Below are 16427 nucleotides of genomic sequence, written 5' to 3' on the forward strand. Positions count from 1 at the left end.
TAGGGTGTTTGAATGGTTGTTTGTTAAAAGAAACAAATGAAAATCAGCTATGTATAGGATATTAACCAGTGCATATAACAAATGTGTGATGTTCAATGATCACTTCCTCATTTCATCTACAGACATTGCTTTCCCTTAATGCGCCTCAAATAGATCTACTTCAGTTTAACTACATACATTTCCAAGTAATGTCTCCTGACATTGCTTTGACACTGAGCCAGGACTTGAGGAAATGATGGGTCGCTGAGGATTGTATCTTGTCAATAGTCAGTGTAGGATGATCGGTCTGCTCATGAACAGTCTTGTAGTCACATTCTAAAGTATGAATAGGATGTTGTACCTCTTCAATGATGTTCGTATCTCTGTATAACTATCTGTCTGAAATAGTTTCTCCTGAAACCCTCGCTTCTCTCTGACAACAAACCCTGTTATTCACTGTTGATGTTCACTGACATATATCATGCTGTCAGATGTAATTTAGCTGCTGGGGATGTGTTGATATGCGGTTTAGATTTGTACGTGTTGGCATCATCGTCATCTCGAGGAAATAATGAAAATAAACCAAACAGAGCCAGAAACATGTGGTTAGGGTTGCAAAATTCCAGGAATTTTCAAAGTTGGAAACTTTCTATGGGAATTAACGGGAATAAATCGGAAATTTACAAAATTGGAGGTTGGCCCTCAACAGGGAACTTAAATATAGTTGTGGAAAATATATTGTAGCATAATCTTGGCTAAAGCAACCAGATTTACTTCACATACACTCCTCAATCACATGCACACAGCACACTGCTTACTGCAGGGCTATTGAGGCCACACCCCCTACATGCACTGTGCATTCCTCCATCACATGCACATCTGATTTCAAGACTATTGAAGCCACACGTTTGAGCCCGAGGACTAAAGTCAAGTAAGTTTTGAAAATATTATGGGGTAAATATATTTGATCTATAATAGTATTCCTTTGCAACCCTACATGTGGTTAAACCTTTTTTGGCCTAAGGTTGATAACAATAGGACAGAATAAAGTATTTACTGCATTGTTGCACCTGTAATCACAGCTCACAGTGACCTCACAGGGTCATAGTTGTACATCAGCGGAGGAAACTGCTTCACATTTCTAGTAACCCAGTCTTTAAGTGAATGTAATGACTGATATCATCATCTAGTCTGATGAATGTCACTGCAGTATTAGAGCCATCTGAGAAGAATGCTGGGATATTATGAGAATTGAGAAGAACATGTAGTAACACAAGGAGAATAAAGTTATAATCTAAGAAGAAAAAGTCAAAATATCATTTTTTCGGGGGTAAGGGAGAACTCCTGCTCACTGCAGTTCCACTCCTCTGGAGCCAACAGCTTGAGCCAATCTCAGTGATTCTTGAGAGAAGATGAAATCCCTTCCTCTTCCACAAAAGAGGCAATTTCCTGAAGTCTGCGTGGTTCTTTTTTTTAGGATTCACAGTTTATTTCCAAAGTGCTGATACTTATGATGATGTGGTGCTGATGAGCCAAAACATAAAGAATTATGATACATACTAAACTATAACTTAGCAAGAAGCTCCACATTCCTTATTTTAAAGCAAGAAAATTAATGCCTGATCAGCTTTTCCTATATTCCCCCCGCAAAAATGACACATGGCCTAAAACTATGACCTTATTTTATTAAAACTAACCCTAACCCCTTAATATTACGACTTTATTATTGTACATTATATATAATATTCTTTTTATCACTGATTTTAGTCCCTTTAAGTGGCCCTCACACACGTCATACAGGAGTTCATCTTCAACAGATCTGTCTCTATTCAAATGTCTTTCACATTAACTTGCAGACATGTTGTGTGTTGGGTTTGTGACATTTTTCCTCTTCTCACGACTCAGGATGCTTGACTTTTATTCAAGCGACGAGACAGCTGGATGGTAAGACCCTTCACTCGACACACTGCATAATAAATTCTCCCTGAGATGTATTTACTGTTTTTTATAAGGGGACTGCATTAGAGCAGGAGAGTTATTGAAGTTTCCTGCCAATGATCTGGAACGCTGAAGGAATGTGCTGCTTTCCGTGAACTTCCCAGAGCACATGATGAGGAGTTCAATGAGGCAGAATGATCCTGTCGCTGTCCTCTGAGAGCTCACACAACAAAGTTTGTCGACACTTTGTTTTATTAATTGTTAATTATCAACCTGTGCATCATTTAAGAGAAAATACATAAAGAGAAATTTAAAGATATTAACTAAAGTTCGAACATCCTTTGCCTGTCTATCATCACTGTTTTGTTATTTCTGTGTGGCAGACAGGCCTCTCCCTCCTCAGGAGCAGGTGCTGTGATGTAATTTGAAACCTTTTATTGCTGAAATCCCTTCTATGAGCCCCTTATTATAAACAAAGGGGAATTTTCATATAAATGTATTAGCTGCGGCTTAATGGATCTCTTCTGTATATGTGTGATACAGAGCATTCAAACCTCTCTTCTATCCTGGCTCATATTTGTGGTCACAGAACTGGGGTTATAGGTGTTAAATCTGCTGCCAGCGCCCCTGACCTTTTATTGAGCATTCAAGTACTTTTTATGAAATAGTGAGTAAGAGACAGGGTGACGCAGATGTCTGCACTGGCTTAAACCGATCTCATTTCTATTGGATGAGGGTTAGATCGATGCCGGCATGTTGGCAGATTTTTTTCCACACTTGTTCTTGTTTCAAGAACATGAAAAAAGAAAACTGAGTTCTGACTGACTTCTTTTGCATAAAGTTGTGGGGAACAAAATTTTAAAACAGCACTAGGTAGTTTTAATACCTAAAAATAACAGCTTCAAAATCATAATTTTTGTATAGAACTGGAGGTTCTCCTGCTTATGTCATTGTGTGGAGCAGTGTACATGGGGAAGCTCAGACTTGTATACACTCGTTTACAACAGGGAATTTCGTATCACACCTGTAGGAGGAGCCTAATTATAGTGGAGAGCGAATCTTGCTTCATGTCGATGCCATGATGTCGATATCACAGGTACAGGTATTAAAGGTACACACTGTACCTTTAAATTAGCCAATGCTACTACTTGCAGTTACTAAATTGACAAACCAATAATATCCATATAACATCTATGCTTATGCAGCTGAATCAAAGGAAATGCTCAGGACAAAAAGCAGGAGTAGGACTAAGGGGTAGGGAGAAGAGGTGAAATGGCATTGAGCCTAAATCTTAACCCTCAAACAACCCTTTTAATCTGTGAGCACCAGCCTGCATGTCCTCACATCCAAATTTGTCCCTACAATGATGGTATTGAACCAGAATTGGCCTTCATACCTAAAGAAAGACACGCACACACACAAACATACACACACCCTGCACTGTCACCCAAACACCACTTCAAACACTCTGACGCGCCTCTCCTGTCAACATACAGAGCCTGAACAAGGTGTCTATTGAGAGGAGTAAGGAGTGTGTGTGTGTGTGTGTGTGTGTGTGTGTGTGTGTGAGTGGGTGGATGTAAAAGTGTGGTGACCTGGGTGTCACTTCAGACAACAAGGCAGTCATAATTAAAGAAAGTGCTTTGTTGACCAACTGTTGAAGAGGCGGTGCACAGTATGTGTGCTGAGCTGCACACCTGTCTCTGAACCTCTCTGTATGGCTGTGTCATGTGTACGTGTGAATATGTTCATGCGAATGTGTCAAAGTGCATGTTAACTAGAAACTAGAAAATAAAAGGCCTGAAAGGTTTGAAAACTGCCCACAATGTGCTGCTGAAGAACGAGATGTGTTTTCCTCTGACTGCAACATCTGTGTGCCTCACCTCCACCTGCAGCTCTTTTGCAGTGGCGCTCTGCAGCTCGGTGGGAACGGTGCACTCCAGAGTGTTTCCCACCAGAGTCAGAGTCTCACAGCTGTGATTGGAAACAGTCAGGACCTGACACTTCATCGCCTCCCTGTCCATCCGATCACCCTGCATTGGAGGAAATGTGGGAGGAAAGAGAGAGAGAAGGTGAGGTGGAGAGAATAAGGGGAGGAAGAGGCAGGAAGTTTGTGGGAAATACAGCAAAAGGGAAGAGGAGAGGAAAAGGAAGAGGAAACAGGTTGAGAGAGAGAGAGAAACAAGAAACATGACGTGAGATCAACGCAGTAGCTGCAAAATACCAGCTATGCAGGGAGCGATTACTGTTAAAGGTCAAAGGGCATTGCTCTCACATGGTAAAAGGTTTAGAAACTATTTAAGAATGCTTAACAAAACATCTCATTGAACAAATGAAAGTCTGTTGTCACACAGATTTTTTGGTGCACACTCAATAAACTGTGACTGTGATAGTGACCTATAGAAGGGCTTCAAAGTGTCAAAGCTCTGGCCGTGACCATGGTAATCTGCATTTAATACAGGAATTTGAATGGTTTCTTTTTTCCATCATCATCGTTTAAGTTTCCACGAAACCTGTTGGTGAACACAACACAAGGAAAAACAGTGTCATAATCCGGATCAGGGCCTTTTCCAATAATTTTAGAGAATAATTAAAAATAAATGGATATTGATGGGAAACTATCTGGCACATTTAGGGGACTGATTTCAATAAGTGCAATTCTAGTTACTGAATATGAAGTTTCAATTATGCGACCTTCAAAAAGTAGAGTGCCTGATTAAAGAAGTATTTGCACATCACCAGATAACAGTTGGACTACCATGCAACAGCTGAAATGTCATAATTTTCTCCCTGCATGCTAACAAAGTGTAACATTTAAGTCTGGCTTTTGATTTTTGCTTCAAATCTGGTGCAGACGTATCCTCAGTGAAGTGAATCAGGTTGAAGGTGAAGTCTCTGTTCTCGGTGGAGTTCATCATGATTCATGGTGACTGGAGAACAGCGAGTGTAAAGTGAACTTGTCGGTGCTGAGTTCTTGTGACTCTCAGTGAGACGAACAACAAAGAGGTCTGACAGGAAACACACACAGCTATTGTCCTCATCACTGAGTGTGTGTGTGTGTGTAACTGTTAGTGAGTGTGTGTAGTTTGTCGGGAATCTGTGGAAGAACAACGCAGTCTGCTCCATTAACTCTGAGACCCGCTCGATCACCCTCTTTCTCTTCTCACTTATTTTTGTTTCTTTCACTCTCTCTCTCTCTCTCTCACACACACACACACACACATTAACACACTTGCAGCAGGAGGTAATATCGAGAATGATCACATTCCTTGCGTGACAGCTTGGGATTTTCCAATTTGACACAGAGTAGAGGCACGCACCTGTTCCTTCACACTCTCTCTCCCCCAGTGACACACACGCACGCACACACACGCGCTCACACACACACATACAATACGTTGGCAATCTACAAACGCAGCAAGACAAACGCACTAAGTCTCCCTCTTGCTTGCAATTAAACCTCACACAAACACGCTAATGGGATCCTACAACACAATCCTTGCACTGCGTGTCCAGACTGTGGGTGTGACAACGCTGTACAAAATACACAGACTAGTTATTAAAGTTATACAAAGTCTTGACAGCAAAACCAGTCAATCTAAAAAGAAGGTTACCATGATAATGAAGTGAGGCGTTTCTCACGCTCAGCATTAATTGATCAGCAGCGATAAGAATTTGGCCACAAGCCACAGTCAATAGCTTGGTTGTTCCTTGTGTGAATATGTCAGTCAGAGATAATTGAACCTTTGTTTCTCTGCTATTGACAGTCATTTTGGGCCTGCAGTTATCAGGTGGGGCTCAATGAACCCAGCATTTTGCCCTTTAGTCGAGGCCAGAGCAGAGCAGGGTTATCAGATGCCATTAATTGTGGCCTGGTTTGGTGCGATGCCTGGTACCATCCCCCCATGGATAAAAACTGGGGGTTTGTCGGGGCTGGGGGGAGGATATGAAGGGGGGATAGAGGTTAGTTTGGTGGATTTAGCATTAGAACCAAGGTCATGTCTGGGAAAGGAGAGAAAGAAGAAGAAGGAGGGAAAAAAATAGATCCCCAGTGAGAGGCACAGCTGCCATAAACCATCGAGCTGCAGTCGACAAAGTAAAGAAAGAAAGAAAAGAGGAGAAATATGTATTTCATTGTGTTCTTAAAACAGACTCTTGGGACTGTGGTGGCTTGTTTGAAAAGCAGCATTAATATGTCAAGAGCTTTGACCCTGGTAGCCAGAACAATACAAGTCAAGAGAGAGAATACACAGAGAGGCAGAGCAGGGGAGGAGGGATGGGGATGTCGGGGTGGGGGTGTAAACGATGGGAAACAGACTCCACTTCCTGTTTTTCTTTCAGTATTGTTTCCTTCCCAACTTGACCTGGACTGCGGATTGCTGCACGTGTGAATGTTCGGATTGGGAGGCAAAGTGCAACGACCAGCAGAACAACTGGGCTACTGCAGAAACATGGCAGTGCAACATAGACCAGAAGAGGACCGGCTCCAAATATAATTATTTTGAGGTAACAAAAACCTCAAAGGATAAATCCTGTGAATTGCATAGTCTAAACCCGCAACTTGTATCTTAGATCCTTTGCTACAAAGTATCTTAATGAAATTCTTCCCCTAATTAAAGGTCCAGTGTGTAAGATTTAGGTGAAGGGATCTATTGGCAGAAATTTTATGTAGAATAATCCTCATGATGTTTTCACTAGTTCATTTCATCTAAATTGTATGAATTGTAGTTTTCTTTACCCCAGAAAAGGCCCCTCAACACTAGATTACTACCTTTAATAGTACTTTACTGAATAAAATCAATCTATCATTATCATCAGGACATGTACCACAATTTGTCCTTTGATTCTCACTTAAAACAAATTCCTAGGACCACCTTCCTTCACTTACATAATATCTCAAAAATCAGACGTGTCCTTTCTCAAAAAGATGCAGAAAAACTTGTCCATTCCTTTGTCACATCCAGACTTGATTATTGTTATTCCTTATTATCAGGCTCCAGCAGTAAGTCGTAAACGACTCTGACGGTTGTCCATAATGCTGCAGCACGTGTCCTGACAAGAACCAGGACAAGAGACCACATTTCTCCTGTATGAGCTTCACTACACTGGCCTCCAGTTAAATTTAGAATAAAATTCTCCTCCTCATCTACAAGGCCCTAATAATATGGCACCATTGTACCTGAAAGAACAGGGAGGGATTCCTCACATGTGGCTCTCTCTGAGGTTTCTACGCTGTTTCTCCCCTGTTTATTTTTGGTAGTTTTCCCTCACTCGTGTTGAAGCCCTATGAAACAAATTGTGATTTGTGAATATGGGCTATAAAATGAAATCTTATTGATTGACTGATCCTACACAGTGGATCTTTACATACATATAACACTATGAGCATCACTCTGTAGCAGTTTTGCATATTTGTAAGGGTCTGCAGAGCGCTGCAGGGTACTTTGGTTCCAGATACTATACGGTTCAGCTCTTATCTGGCCCATGTTGTTCCATGAAGCAAACCTTAAGCGTTTGAAATTTGCTACAGCACATAAAAAGAGTTTTCTAACTTCCCTTAAAATCCTTAAACTGCATAATTAAAGTTCCTGCAGGTGTCTGCCCTGCTGCAATTCCCTTGAGCAACATTTATAGTACTGCTGTAGCTGATCTTTGCTAGTTCTGCAGCATCAAACATTGATGTGAGTGAAAAGAGAAATCGGGGCAACAACTACCTGTCATGAGGTTTTCAACTGTACTCACCTTGAGCTCCACTATGCTCTTGTTGTCTTTGGAGGTGAGCTTGGGGCCCTGGAAAAGGGGGTCTTCCACATAGATCAAGTCCCACTGGTCCGTGGAGTAGCCGTCCAAGACGAACGCCACCTTGGTGACCACCGGCGGCTGCAGGGCGAGCTTAGCTAGAGAGGGCGTGGTGCACTGGATGGACGTCCTGTTCTCACCATACACGCAGCTCTGGAGGAGACAGGTGGTTGGGGACCAAGACAAAATCAACAGAAAAATATGTAGGTTAGAAAAACAGAACGCCAAGTCGGCTTGTACGAGTGCACACTTGTAAGCGCACACAATCCCTACTGGTTTACTTTAACACTTGTTTACTGATTTTCAGTTTTGTGATGTGTTAGGGAACCAAACTATGTATCACAAACAATGTTTCCACATGTTTTGATGTGTGCAGGGAAGAGAAGAAAAATGCACAGTTGGTCAGAATAAAAGGAATGAGAGCCCATTGATAGTGCATCCATCCATTTACACTGCTTATCCTCGATTCTTGTCGGGAGCTAGAGCTAACCCTAGCTGACATTGGGTCAGTGGTGTGGTACACCCTGGACAGATCATCACCATATGATAGGGCCATCATATAGAGACATGCAACCCTTCACACTCACATTCATACTCAATTTAGAATCTCCAATTAACCTAACCCCAAACTGCATGACTGTTGGAGGAGGCTGTACCCAGAAATTCCACACCGACAGAAGGTGAACACGCAAACTCCACACAATAAGACCCCAGAAAAAAAATTTGTCAGTCAATGACAGCATTAACCAACGCACCACTCTGCCCCCCAGAAGCATATAGCTTTTCAAACAGAGTTTTACTCTGAAAGCTCACTGCCCGGTAAATGCAAAAATCTGTTTATCACATAATCTTTCCTACTTGCTTTTGCTTAAAATCTTTGGTTGCAACTTTCACATGCACAAACATTTTCAGCTAGAGCTGACCCAGAGACAGGTCTTCTAAAAACCCATCACTATATTACTATATTACTCATGCAGCAACTATTCTCAACAGGCCTATGTTTGGAAGAGGCCATTTGCTTGGCCTATGGTATTGCAGCTTTCTTGAACAGCAAAAGTTACCTTCAGTAAGTGGGTGGACGACTGGTCTATAAGGACATGCTGGACACACTGCTGCAGTAAGAGGTGTTCCTCTATGTACTCAAAGCTTTGTGACGTTCAACTCAGTATGCAAAACCAAGAACTGGAAAATGTATTGTTGTGATTAATGTCTTCATTTACTTTTATGAGCCCCAGCCCATGCTACTACAGGGCTTCTGGTCTGTTAATTTAAAATGCATTCATGTTCTTAACATATGATCTCAAGTGTCTAAATTTGCTGTTGCACTTCATTGGGCCTACAGAAACACACCTGCAAAGTTTAACGTAGATGGGATGAGCGGCTTTTTAAAATACCTACATTCATTACTATTCCTTTTACTAAGATTATGTGTGAAAAAATAAGCAAATATATATAGCATTAGACAAAAAAAGGCTCCTTTCAACTTTCCTACAATGTATAGTAAAGACTGCTCCCTCCAGGTTTTTAGTCAGTCACTGGAGAGCAGCCCAGCCTTAATCCTCAGATTGGTGGCTTCGTTTGTAGTCAACACATTACACGAGGCACCGGCTGTTTTCAGCCACTGCTGTCTCCACACGCGTGGCCTGAGGGCACAACAGCACTTTATCCATGTTGGATTCAGCCCAGGTAGGCCTCTTAGCTTTTGTGCTCATTAAGACCCCAAGTGAGAGACAGAAAGCTTGGAGAAAAGAAAACAGTCCTTTTTATAAAGTCCCTTTTTATTGAGGTATTATCACGTTGTTTACTATAGTCAAAATGAGGATTGATATGCTGAGGTTGACTTCTACTGGGTTTGCATGGCAAAGGTATAAACTTTATGTTAATCTTGAGGTGCCACTGAGCAAGAGTTTTTGCAAACTGGAAAACCACTGAACTTGCAGAAAAGAGTGTGGTAGAGGTCACAGATGAACATGTAGAAAGCAGCTGGATATCAGCAGGATGCTCAGTTTTATTATGGCAAATATATGGATGACTTTGTGGCAACTGAAATACTCTAGGGTACGTATAGATGAATTAAAACATTTTTGGGACACCTTTTGAAGGTCCAGTGTGTTTTAAGTGAAAGAAATCTATTGGCAGAAATTAAATATAAAATATTCCCAGTGATGTTTCCATTAGTGTTTCATCTAAATTGTACACATTGTTGTGTTCTTTATCCTGGAATGGAGCCTTTATATTTAAATACTTGACATTTACATGAGGGGAGGGTCCTACAGCAATCCAAACTGCACAAACTAAACACCTTTAGTTTTGTTATGACTGCTGACGGCTACCACAGGTTCTCTTTCATGTTTGGAAGGGGGGGGGGGGGCTGGGGTATTCAGCTGCAACATGCAAATTCACCACTAGATGCATGACGTCCTTTGGTTCAGCACAAACTCAGCTATCATCATTGACATTATGTTCATGTTAATAAAACATTAACATGAATGTTAAGTAATGTTTAATTAGTTTCCTTGTTGCTGTGTTGTTTAGTTTGATTGAACTACCTACATTGTGATTGAACCTGGACGGTGGGACATGTAGACACTTGGGCAGAAACAGTTGTGATAAATCAAGATTAGACCTTTTGAGCTGACAATAATTACTGTTTGGGATCTGCCAAAATATAATTTGTGGCTCATCTTGATTTGATCTCCCCTACATTTTTTCTATGCACGTGCCACACAGACTTAAAATACAACAACAGAAGAGTGTTGTTAAACGGCCACTCTTACACAATGTAGTAAACAGTAACCATCAATAGTTTTACGAACAGTGTGGGAGGAAATCTGTTGACGTGGTCGACTTGTAAAGGAACAGCATCCAAATGGGATCTGATCCAGGGCAACTTTCCCAGAAACAAGAAATCAATAGACACACTAGTGGGAAGACGACAAACAATGTAGTTGACATAATTTTGCAGAAAAAGAAACAGTTTAGTTTATAAAACAATATATTATCCTTCCTGGTCTGCCTGTCAACACTGTTTTTACACTCTATAGTTTATGTCCAGACTCCATAATTCATACTTTCAGTAATCCTGTGGTTCAACTGAGGCCTAAATAAAAGGATTTGTTTTATATATAGTGGATTTTTCTCTATGCATATCAAATTATTCTAGACAAGCGATACAAAAGCTGTTAAAAGTGTGACAACCTCACATTGGGTTTTGAATCTTTGGACACGCTGGCTTTTATCAAGATCAGTAGACACAAATCATCGACTTCATGACTCATTTTATTTTCTACTACCTTGAATTGTGTGGCTGAGTTACCTGAGATATAGGGTCGCTGCACACTAGAGCATTTTCAACTCTTGACTGATTTTAAAACATGGGAGACCACAGACTTAATGATAGATTTTTAATCTTATAATCTTCAGAACACACAAATTGGACCATTTGGCCAGAACGTCAGACCACACACATTCACGTTTGTAGGAAACAATTTCAGAGAGGTGATTCCAGAGACTTGAAATCTCACAAAAACTTGCAATATCTTCTTTTTCAGTCTTTTTATGCTGGTTGGCAAACTACTTTTCGGCCCATTACCGCCACCACCTTTTGAACTGGGTGTGGAACACTAGCGTGATTAAATGTGACTTTAGGAGAAAAACAAACATGGTGGAGGACCGATGTTGTGTGTTCTTTTTTGCAGCGAAACCCCCCCCAAAAATTGTGGACGTAGTCATGGCTAAGAAGGCGGATTCATCTTGCAGCGCGATCTGGAGGTGAGTTGGAAATGTATTGTTGTTTTTAGTCACAGCTGTACAAGTATGCAACATCGTGCTCATGCTTCACGGTCAGCTCACTCTCTCTCTCTCTAGCTCTGATGGCTTCTGTCAGAGCCGATCATCGTAAATATCATATATGTACATGTACAAACATGTTCAAACATTAAAGATAGGGGAGGCTCCCACTCAAATGGTAGCATTAGAATTACTTCGTAAACCCCCATAATCGGCACCAAGTGGCCTCCAGTTGGTAACGCCCCCACGATTGTCGGAAGAGGCAAATTGGGTCTAACACCACCGCAATTATCCTCTAGTGTTCAGCTGCCTTTACAGTATAACTTTTCATGATAACTTGTCAACAACATTACATTACATTTCATTTCATTTAGCTGAGACTTTTATCCAAAGCAGCTTAATAAGTGCATCAACCATGAGGGAACAAACCCAGAACAACAAGAATCAAGTGAGTACATTTTGCTTCAAAAAGCCAAACTACAAAGTGCTGCAATATAAGTGCCATATATAATTTCAATGAAATATATATCCTTTTTTGGGGTTTTATTTTCCGCTCTGCATCTGCCAATTGCCATTCTGGATGAGCTGCAGAGGTCAGATAGCACAAGCGGGTAGACCAGCCAGTAGTCTAGGCATGAGATGACCAGAGCCTGGACCAGAACCTGTGCCACCTTCTGAATGAGAAGGGGACATATTCTCCTGATGTTGTGCAGCATATATCTACACACGCGGGCTGTTACACTAATGTTGGCAGTATGGGAGAGTTGACTGTCCAGTGTCCTAGCAGTCTGGGTGGAGACTACCACGGAGTTGTCAATGGTAATAGTCAGGTGGCGGGTGAGAGGGACTTTCCCTGGAGGGAAAAGTAGTTCAGGTCTTGTCAAGGTTAATTTTCAGGTGGTGTGCAGACATCCAGTGAGAGATGGCAGTCAGACAGGCAGAGATTCATGCTGCTACATGCTCACAGTTGTTCCACATTTCAAATGCAAGTTTCATATGGAGTGTGTACGTTTCTTCAACCTCTATGACCTCAGTGTGCAGTATGTTGTAGTGACCTGGTTTGAACACGACTTTCTTTCTCTGTCGCTGTTATTAGCTGTGCCATTAACTTCCGAGGATGTTAAATAGATACTGTTTTAGATGACTGAATAAGCCTGAAAACCTATTTTAATTTTACATTTGAACATAAATTTGTGTTTCTCACTTTAAACACCCACACATATTCCCCCAAATTAAACTGTGATCATTGTTAAATTAGCAATGTAATAAAATGAAACTAGAGTTTTGACAAATTAGAATCAGTTCATTTGTCAGTCCAAATCAACATGTACCAAATTCAAAGGGATCCTCTGGAAATGTTGCTGAGAGATTATGTTCACAAGAAAAATGTGTTGTGAGGTCACATCTGCCTTGATCTTTAACCACCTAATGTAATCATTTCATCCTTGGGTCAAACTTGGGTGCCAGGTCATTGCTGAGTCAAAAATAACAAAACCAGTTTGACAAAATGGTTGAAATGTGACTTCCAACATTTAGACTGATATCTGACTCCCTGCCTTTCAGTAGCAGCAGCTCTGTGTAAGTGTTCCTGATCAACTTCCCAATCTGACTCCCTAGAGAGCTGTAGTAGCAAATGCCTGAACAAGTGCTTTCAGACATGAACCCAAATGAACAAGGTGTGTGCATGGCTGCGTGTGAGGCCAGCATGAGGTTGCCTTACAACAACAATCCAATTAACCTCCTCTCATCTGAGCACCCAAAGTTACTGGGTAGAAAAGGACTGTAGGACCACCCCCCCCCCCCCCGCCCTGTCTCCCAGGGGTGCAGCGAAAGGAAAAATATCCTGTGAATTAGTGGAAACCTCAGTCAGTTTCATTGTTCAGCTGATGTCTCCTCGCATTTAGGCGAGAGGAGGTGAAGGGCGGTCGGTTGGGAGCAGCTGTAAATACAATCGCTCAAAAAGCTGGCAGAGAGCGGGCCGAAAAAGTCTTACTGCGGGGTGATGAGAGAACCAGCGACCCAGAAAACCTCCGCCGTCCCTGAAGTATCATTAGTGTAACAGCCTGCGAAAAAGAAAAGTCATAACGGAGCTCCCACATACAGAAACGCTTGTCAAATCTAGAGTGATTTATGCTAGTAGAGTTTTCCACTGTTTCCTACCACGCTGTGCTGTGTTATCATTTATTTGGACTTAAGGCCAATCTGTGTGTTGCCTATCATCTTGTTGTTTTTGGCATCAGACGTATTTTGCATCTTGCTCCCTCCTTAAATGCAATCTGCAGAGTGCAGAGTGTGTATGCTCCATACTTGTTTTCATCTGTGCCGACATCCTATCAAAAAAACTTTTTTTACAGTGGCCAGGACATCCCACACAGGTGCATTAACAGAAAACATAAATGTAGCAGCACATCGCAAAAGCTGTCAACACAAGCACAACAGTATACATGTTGTTGATGTTAACAGTGAAACGTGCAGAGTTGCTTACCGTGGTCATGAAATATGACTTGATTGACCGAAGTGAGCCTTAGTCTGTGAAAACCTGGACAAGCCAGTCGCCGTTTAAAATAGGAGGCTTGTCAATTTCCCATTGACAAGGTGCTTGGAGTAACCAAAGAGGAAAAAGCTCAAAAGTACCATAATACCTTAAATTGACAAGCATCGGCTCACTTGACCACAGTAAGTAACTCTGCTCATTTCATTGTCAACATTCATTGTCGCTCGCCTCCATTGTGACTCTATTGTGTTGTGGCTTCGCATTCCTGTCAAGTCTCGGCCCCCGTATGCTTTGATTCTAAATGGCAATGCACGGCTTAACAGTTCTCTGCTGAGGTCAAAATAAGTAGATGTTTCAACTGTTGGCACGACAACACTTGGCTGACTTCTTTTATGGCAACTTCCCTTTTTCACATTGATATATTTAAAACACATTGACACAAGTCTACTACAGAGCCAAAGTCTTGTTGGCCGATGATCAGCTCTACAGGAAGCAGTTAGAGCTTTGATGCACCTAGCCCGCTGACATGGAGGAAAACGTTCACTTTCACTCACTCCCCCCTCCTCAGATGTACCCTCCAGCTGTGTGTGTGGGGGGCATGGGAAAGGAAAGAGGGTTCAAGAGGGATTCAGGTGTCAGCTGGAGGGATTTGGCCCACTGGGATGAGTTAGGAAGAGGAGTCCGACACCGAACAAGCCAATTTGTGAATGCAGGCGACAGGTGCCTGGCTACAGTGAAGAAGTCGCTAGTTAACCAAACCGCATGAGATAGTGCAGCTCCCATGAAGCAACTCTAGTATAAAGAAGTCTCTGCAGGGGTTTGTGAATTTCTTCACCTTTTTTGCTGTGTTTTTTTGTATACGTGCTGCCCTCTTCGGCTTGTGTGACCATACCAGCTTTTCACGACGGATCGTAAAAAAAAAATCTCTTTCATGTTTGTGGGAAAGTTGAGATTGGCTGAGACCAGGCTTTAGTGGAGATCTGAGAGGCAGATATCAAGTCAACAGTGGGTGTTTTTTCCTTTTTTTTTTAATGCTCTGGCTCCAGCCGAGACCCCTGAGCCTTGGCTGTTGACTTTCAGCAGGTCTCTCTCAGGTCTCAGAGATTCTTTGTCCGACTGCATGGGGGAACAGATTTCACCAACTGAACTGAACTGATCATCAGGCTGCTATGGCTTCGACTGACTAAACTGAATGCAAGGCTAACATTTAGGTTCATGAACGCTGCTGTGTTGGCATGGTAGACTCAAATTACCCAGAGTGCCTTTGCGCTGGCAACGGACACCTCTGGGACGTCTATCTGCAACAGATCCTTGCCTCTATTTTGAAGGGTTAAGACAATAAGACACTTATATTGTCCCTTCCCAGGCGGAGGCATACTCATCCCGTTTACTGGAAAGAATTTAACAGGCGACAGCTGGGGCCCTATGGGGCATGATCCCATCCTAAATCATTAGTAATGATAGCCTTATTTTATACAGGCTGCTCGCTCCATGCGCTCTCTCTCTCTTGCTCTCTCTCTGCAGGAAGATAGAGTTTTTTCATTTGGTTGAAACCTCTCACAAACAGGTAACAGCCCTTTTAAATACAATTAACCTGTATTCGTGATACATCACATATGCTCTATACTGCTATGGCCCTGAACCCCTTCACTGACATTGTTATTTTTTTAAACAACTATTTAAACAACTATATTTTATTTACTGTTTTATTCTGATGTATTTTTATTTTATGTGTATTTATGTGTGTGTACAAATATATATATTCTTTTTTTCTTATTGTATTGTTTAAGTTTTTCATCTATTTTTCTACTATTGTTTAAAGACCAAATAAAGTGTTAATCATAAAAACGAGATTTTGTTTTTCACCATAACTCTCTGACCGGTTATAGATTGTAATAATATAGTATCAGGGCAAAGTTTGGCTTAAACAAACTGACGTTCATCCGACAGCCATACATTCTATTAACTGATCACATCTCTCTAACTCATCCAGAGGGAACAGACCAAACAAATCGCTTCACCTCATGCAGAGGAACGTACTCACATGTGGAAACCTCCGGCTGCAGCAACAAGTGCCTACTGTTGTCCCTATAACTGCTCCACAGCAGTTGAGAGGGGTCAAAGATTTCTTTGATAACGACTTCTGAGGGGGGGGGGGGGGGGGGGGGGGGGGGGGCAGGTACACATCCAGATCTTCAGGTGTATCCCAAACAGAATCACAAGTCTGATTTCAGAGCTGTGCCTGTTCACGCTATTTCTGTGCAAAGAAGCCCGAGCTCCCCAGAGACTCATCAACCCCTGACCTGAACACAGGTCAATGACCAGGGAAAGGGAAACTGAAAGACGAGACACCACAGGGAGTGTGTGTGTGTGTGTGTATTCATGTGTGTGTTCATGTTCGTCCATGTGTGTGTGTGTGAGAGAGACC

General features: G+C 41.9%; 1 protein-coding gene across 1 annotated transcript in view; it reads right to left on the minus strand.

Moving 5' to 3' along the window:
• met (MET proto-oncogene, receptor tyrosine kinase) overlaps positions 1-16427 on the minus strand; it is a 73937-nt gene that overhangs the window by 17079 nt on the left and 40431 nt on the right. Inside the window, exons 11-12 of the mRNA XM_020079462.2 lie at positions 7660-7869; positions 3801-3950 (exon numbers count right to left, since the gene is read on the minus strand). Of these exons, the coding sequence (XP_019935021.2) occupies positions 3801-3950; positions 7660-7869 (360 nt within the window). The remainder of the gene's footprint in view (positions 1-3800; positions 3951-7659; positions 7870-16427) is intronic.

Source organism: Paralichthys olivaceus, chromosome 7 (assembly GCF_024713975.1).
Source record: "Paralichthys olivaceus isolate ysfri-2021 chromosome 7, ASM2471397v2, whole genome shotgun sequence".
In the NCBI taxonomy this organism is placed as follows: Eukaryota; Metazoa; Chordata; class Actinopteri; order Pleuronectiformes; family Paralichthyidae; genus Paralichthys; species Paralichthys olivaceus.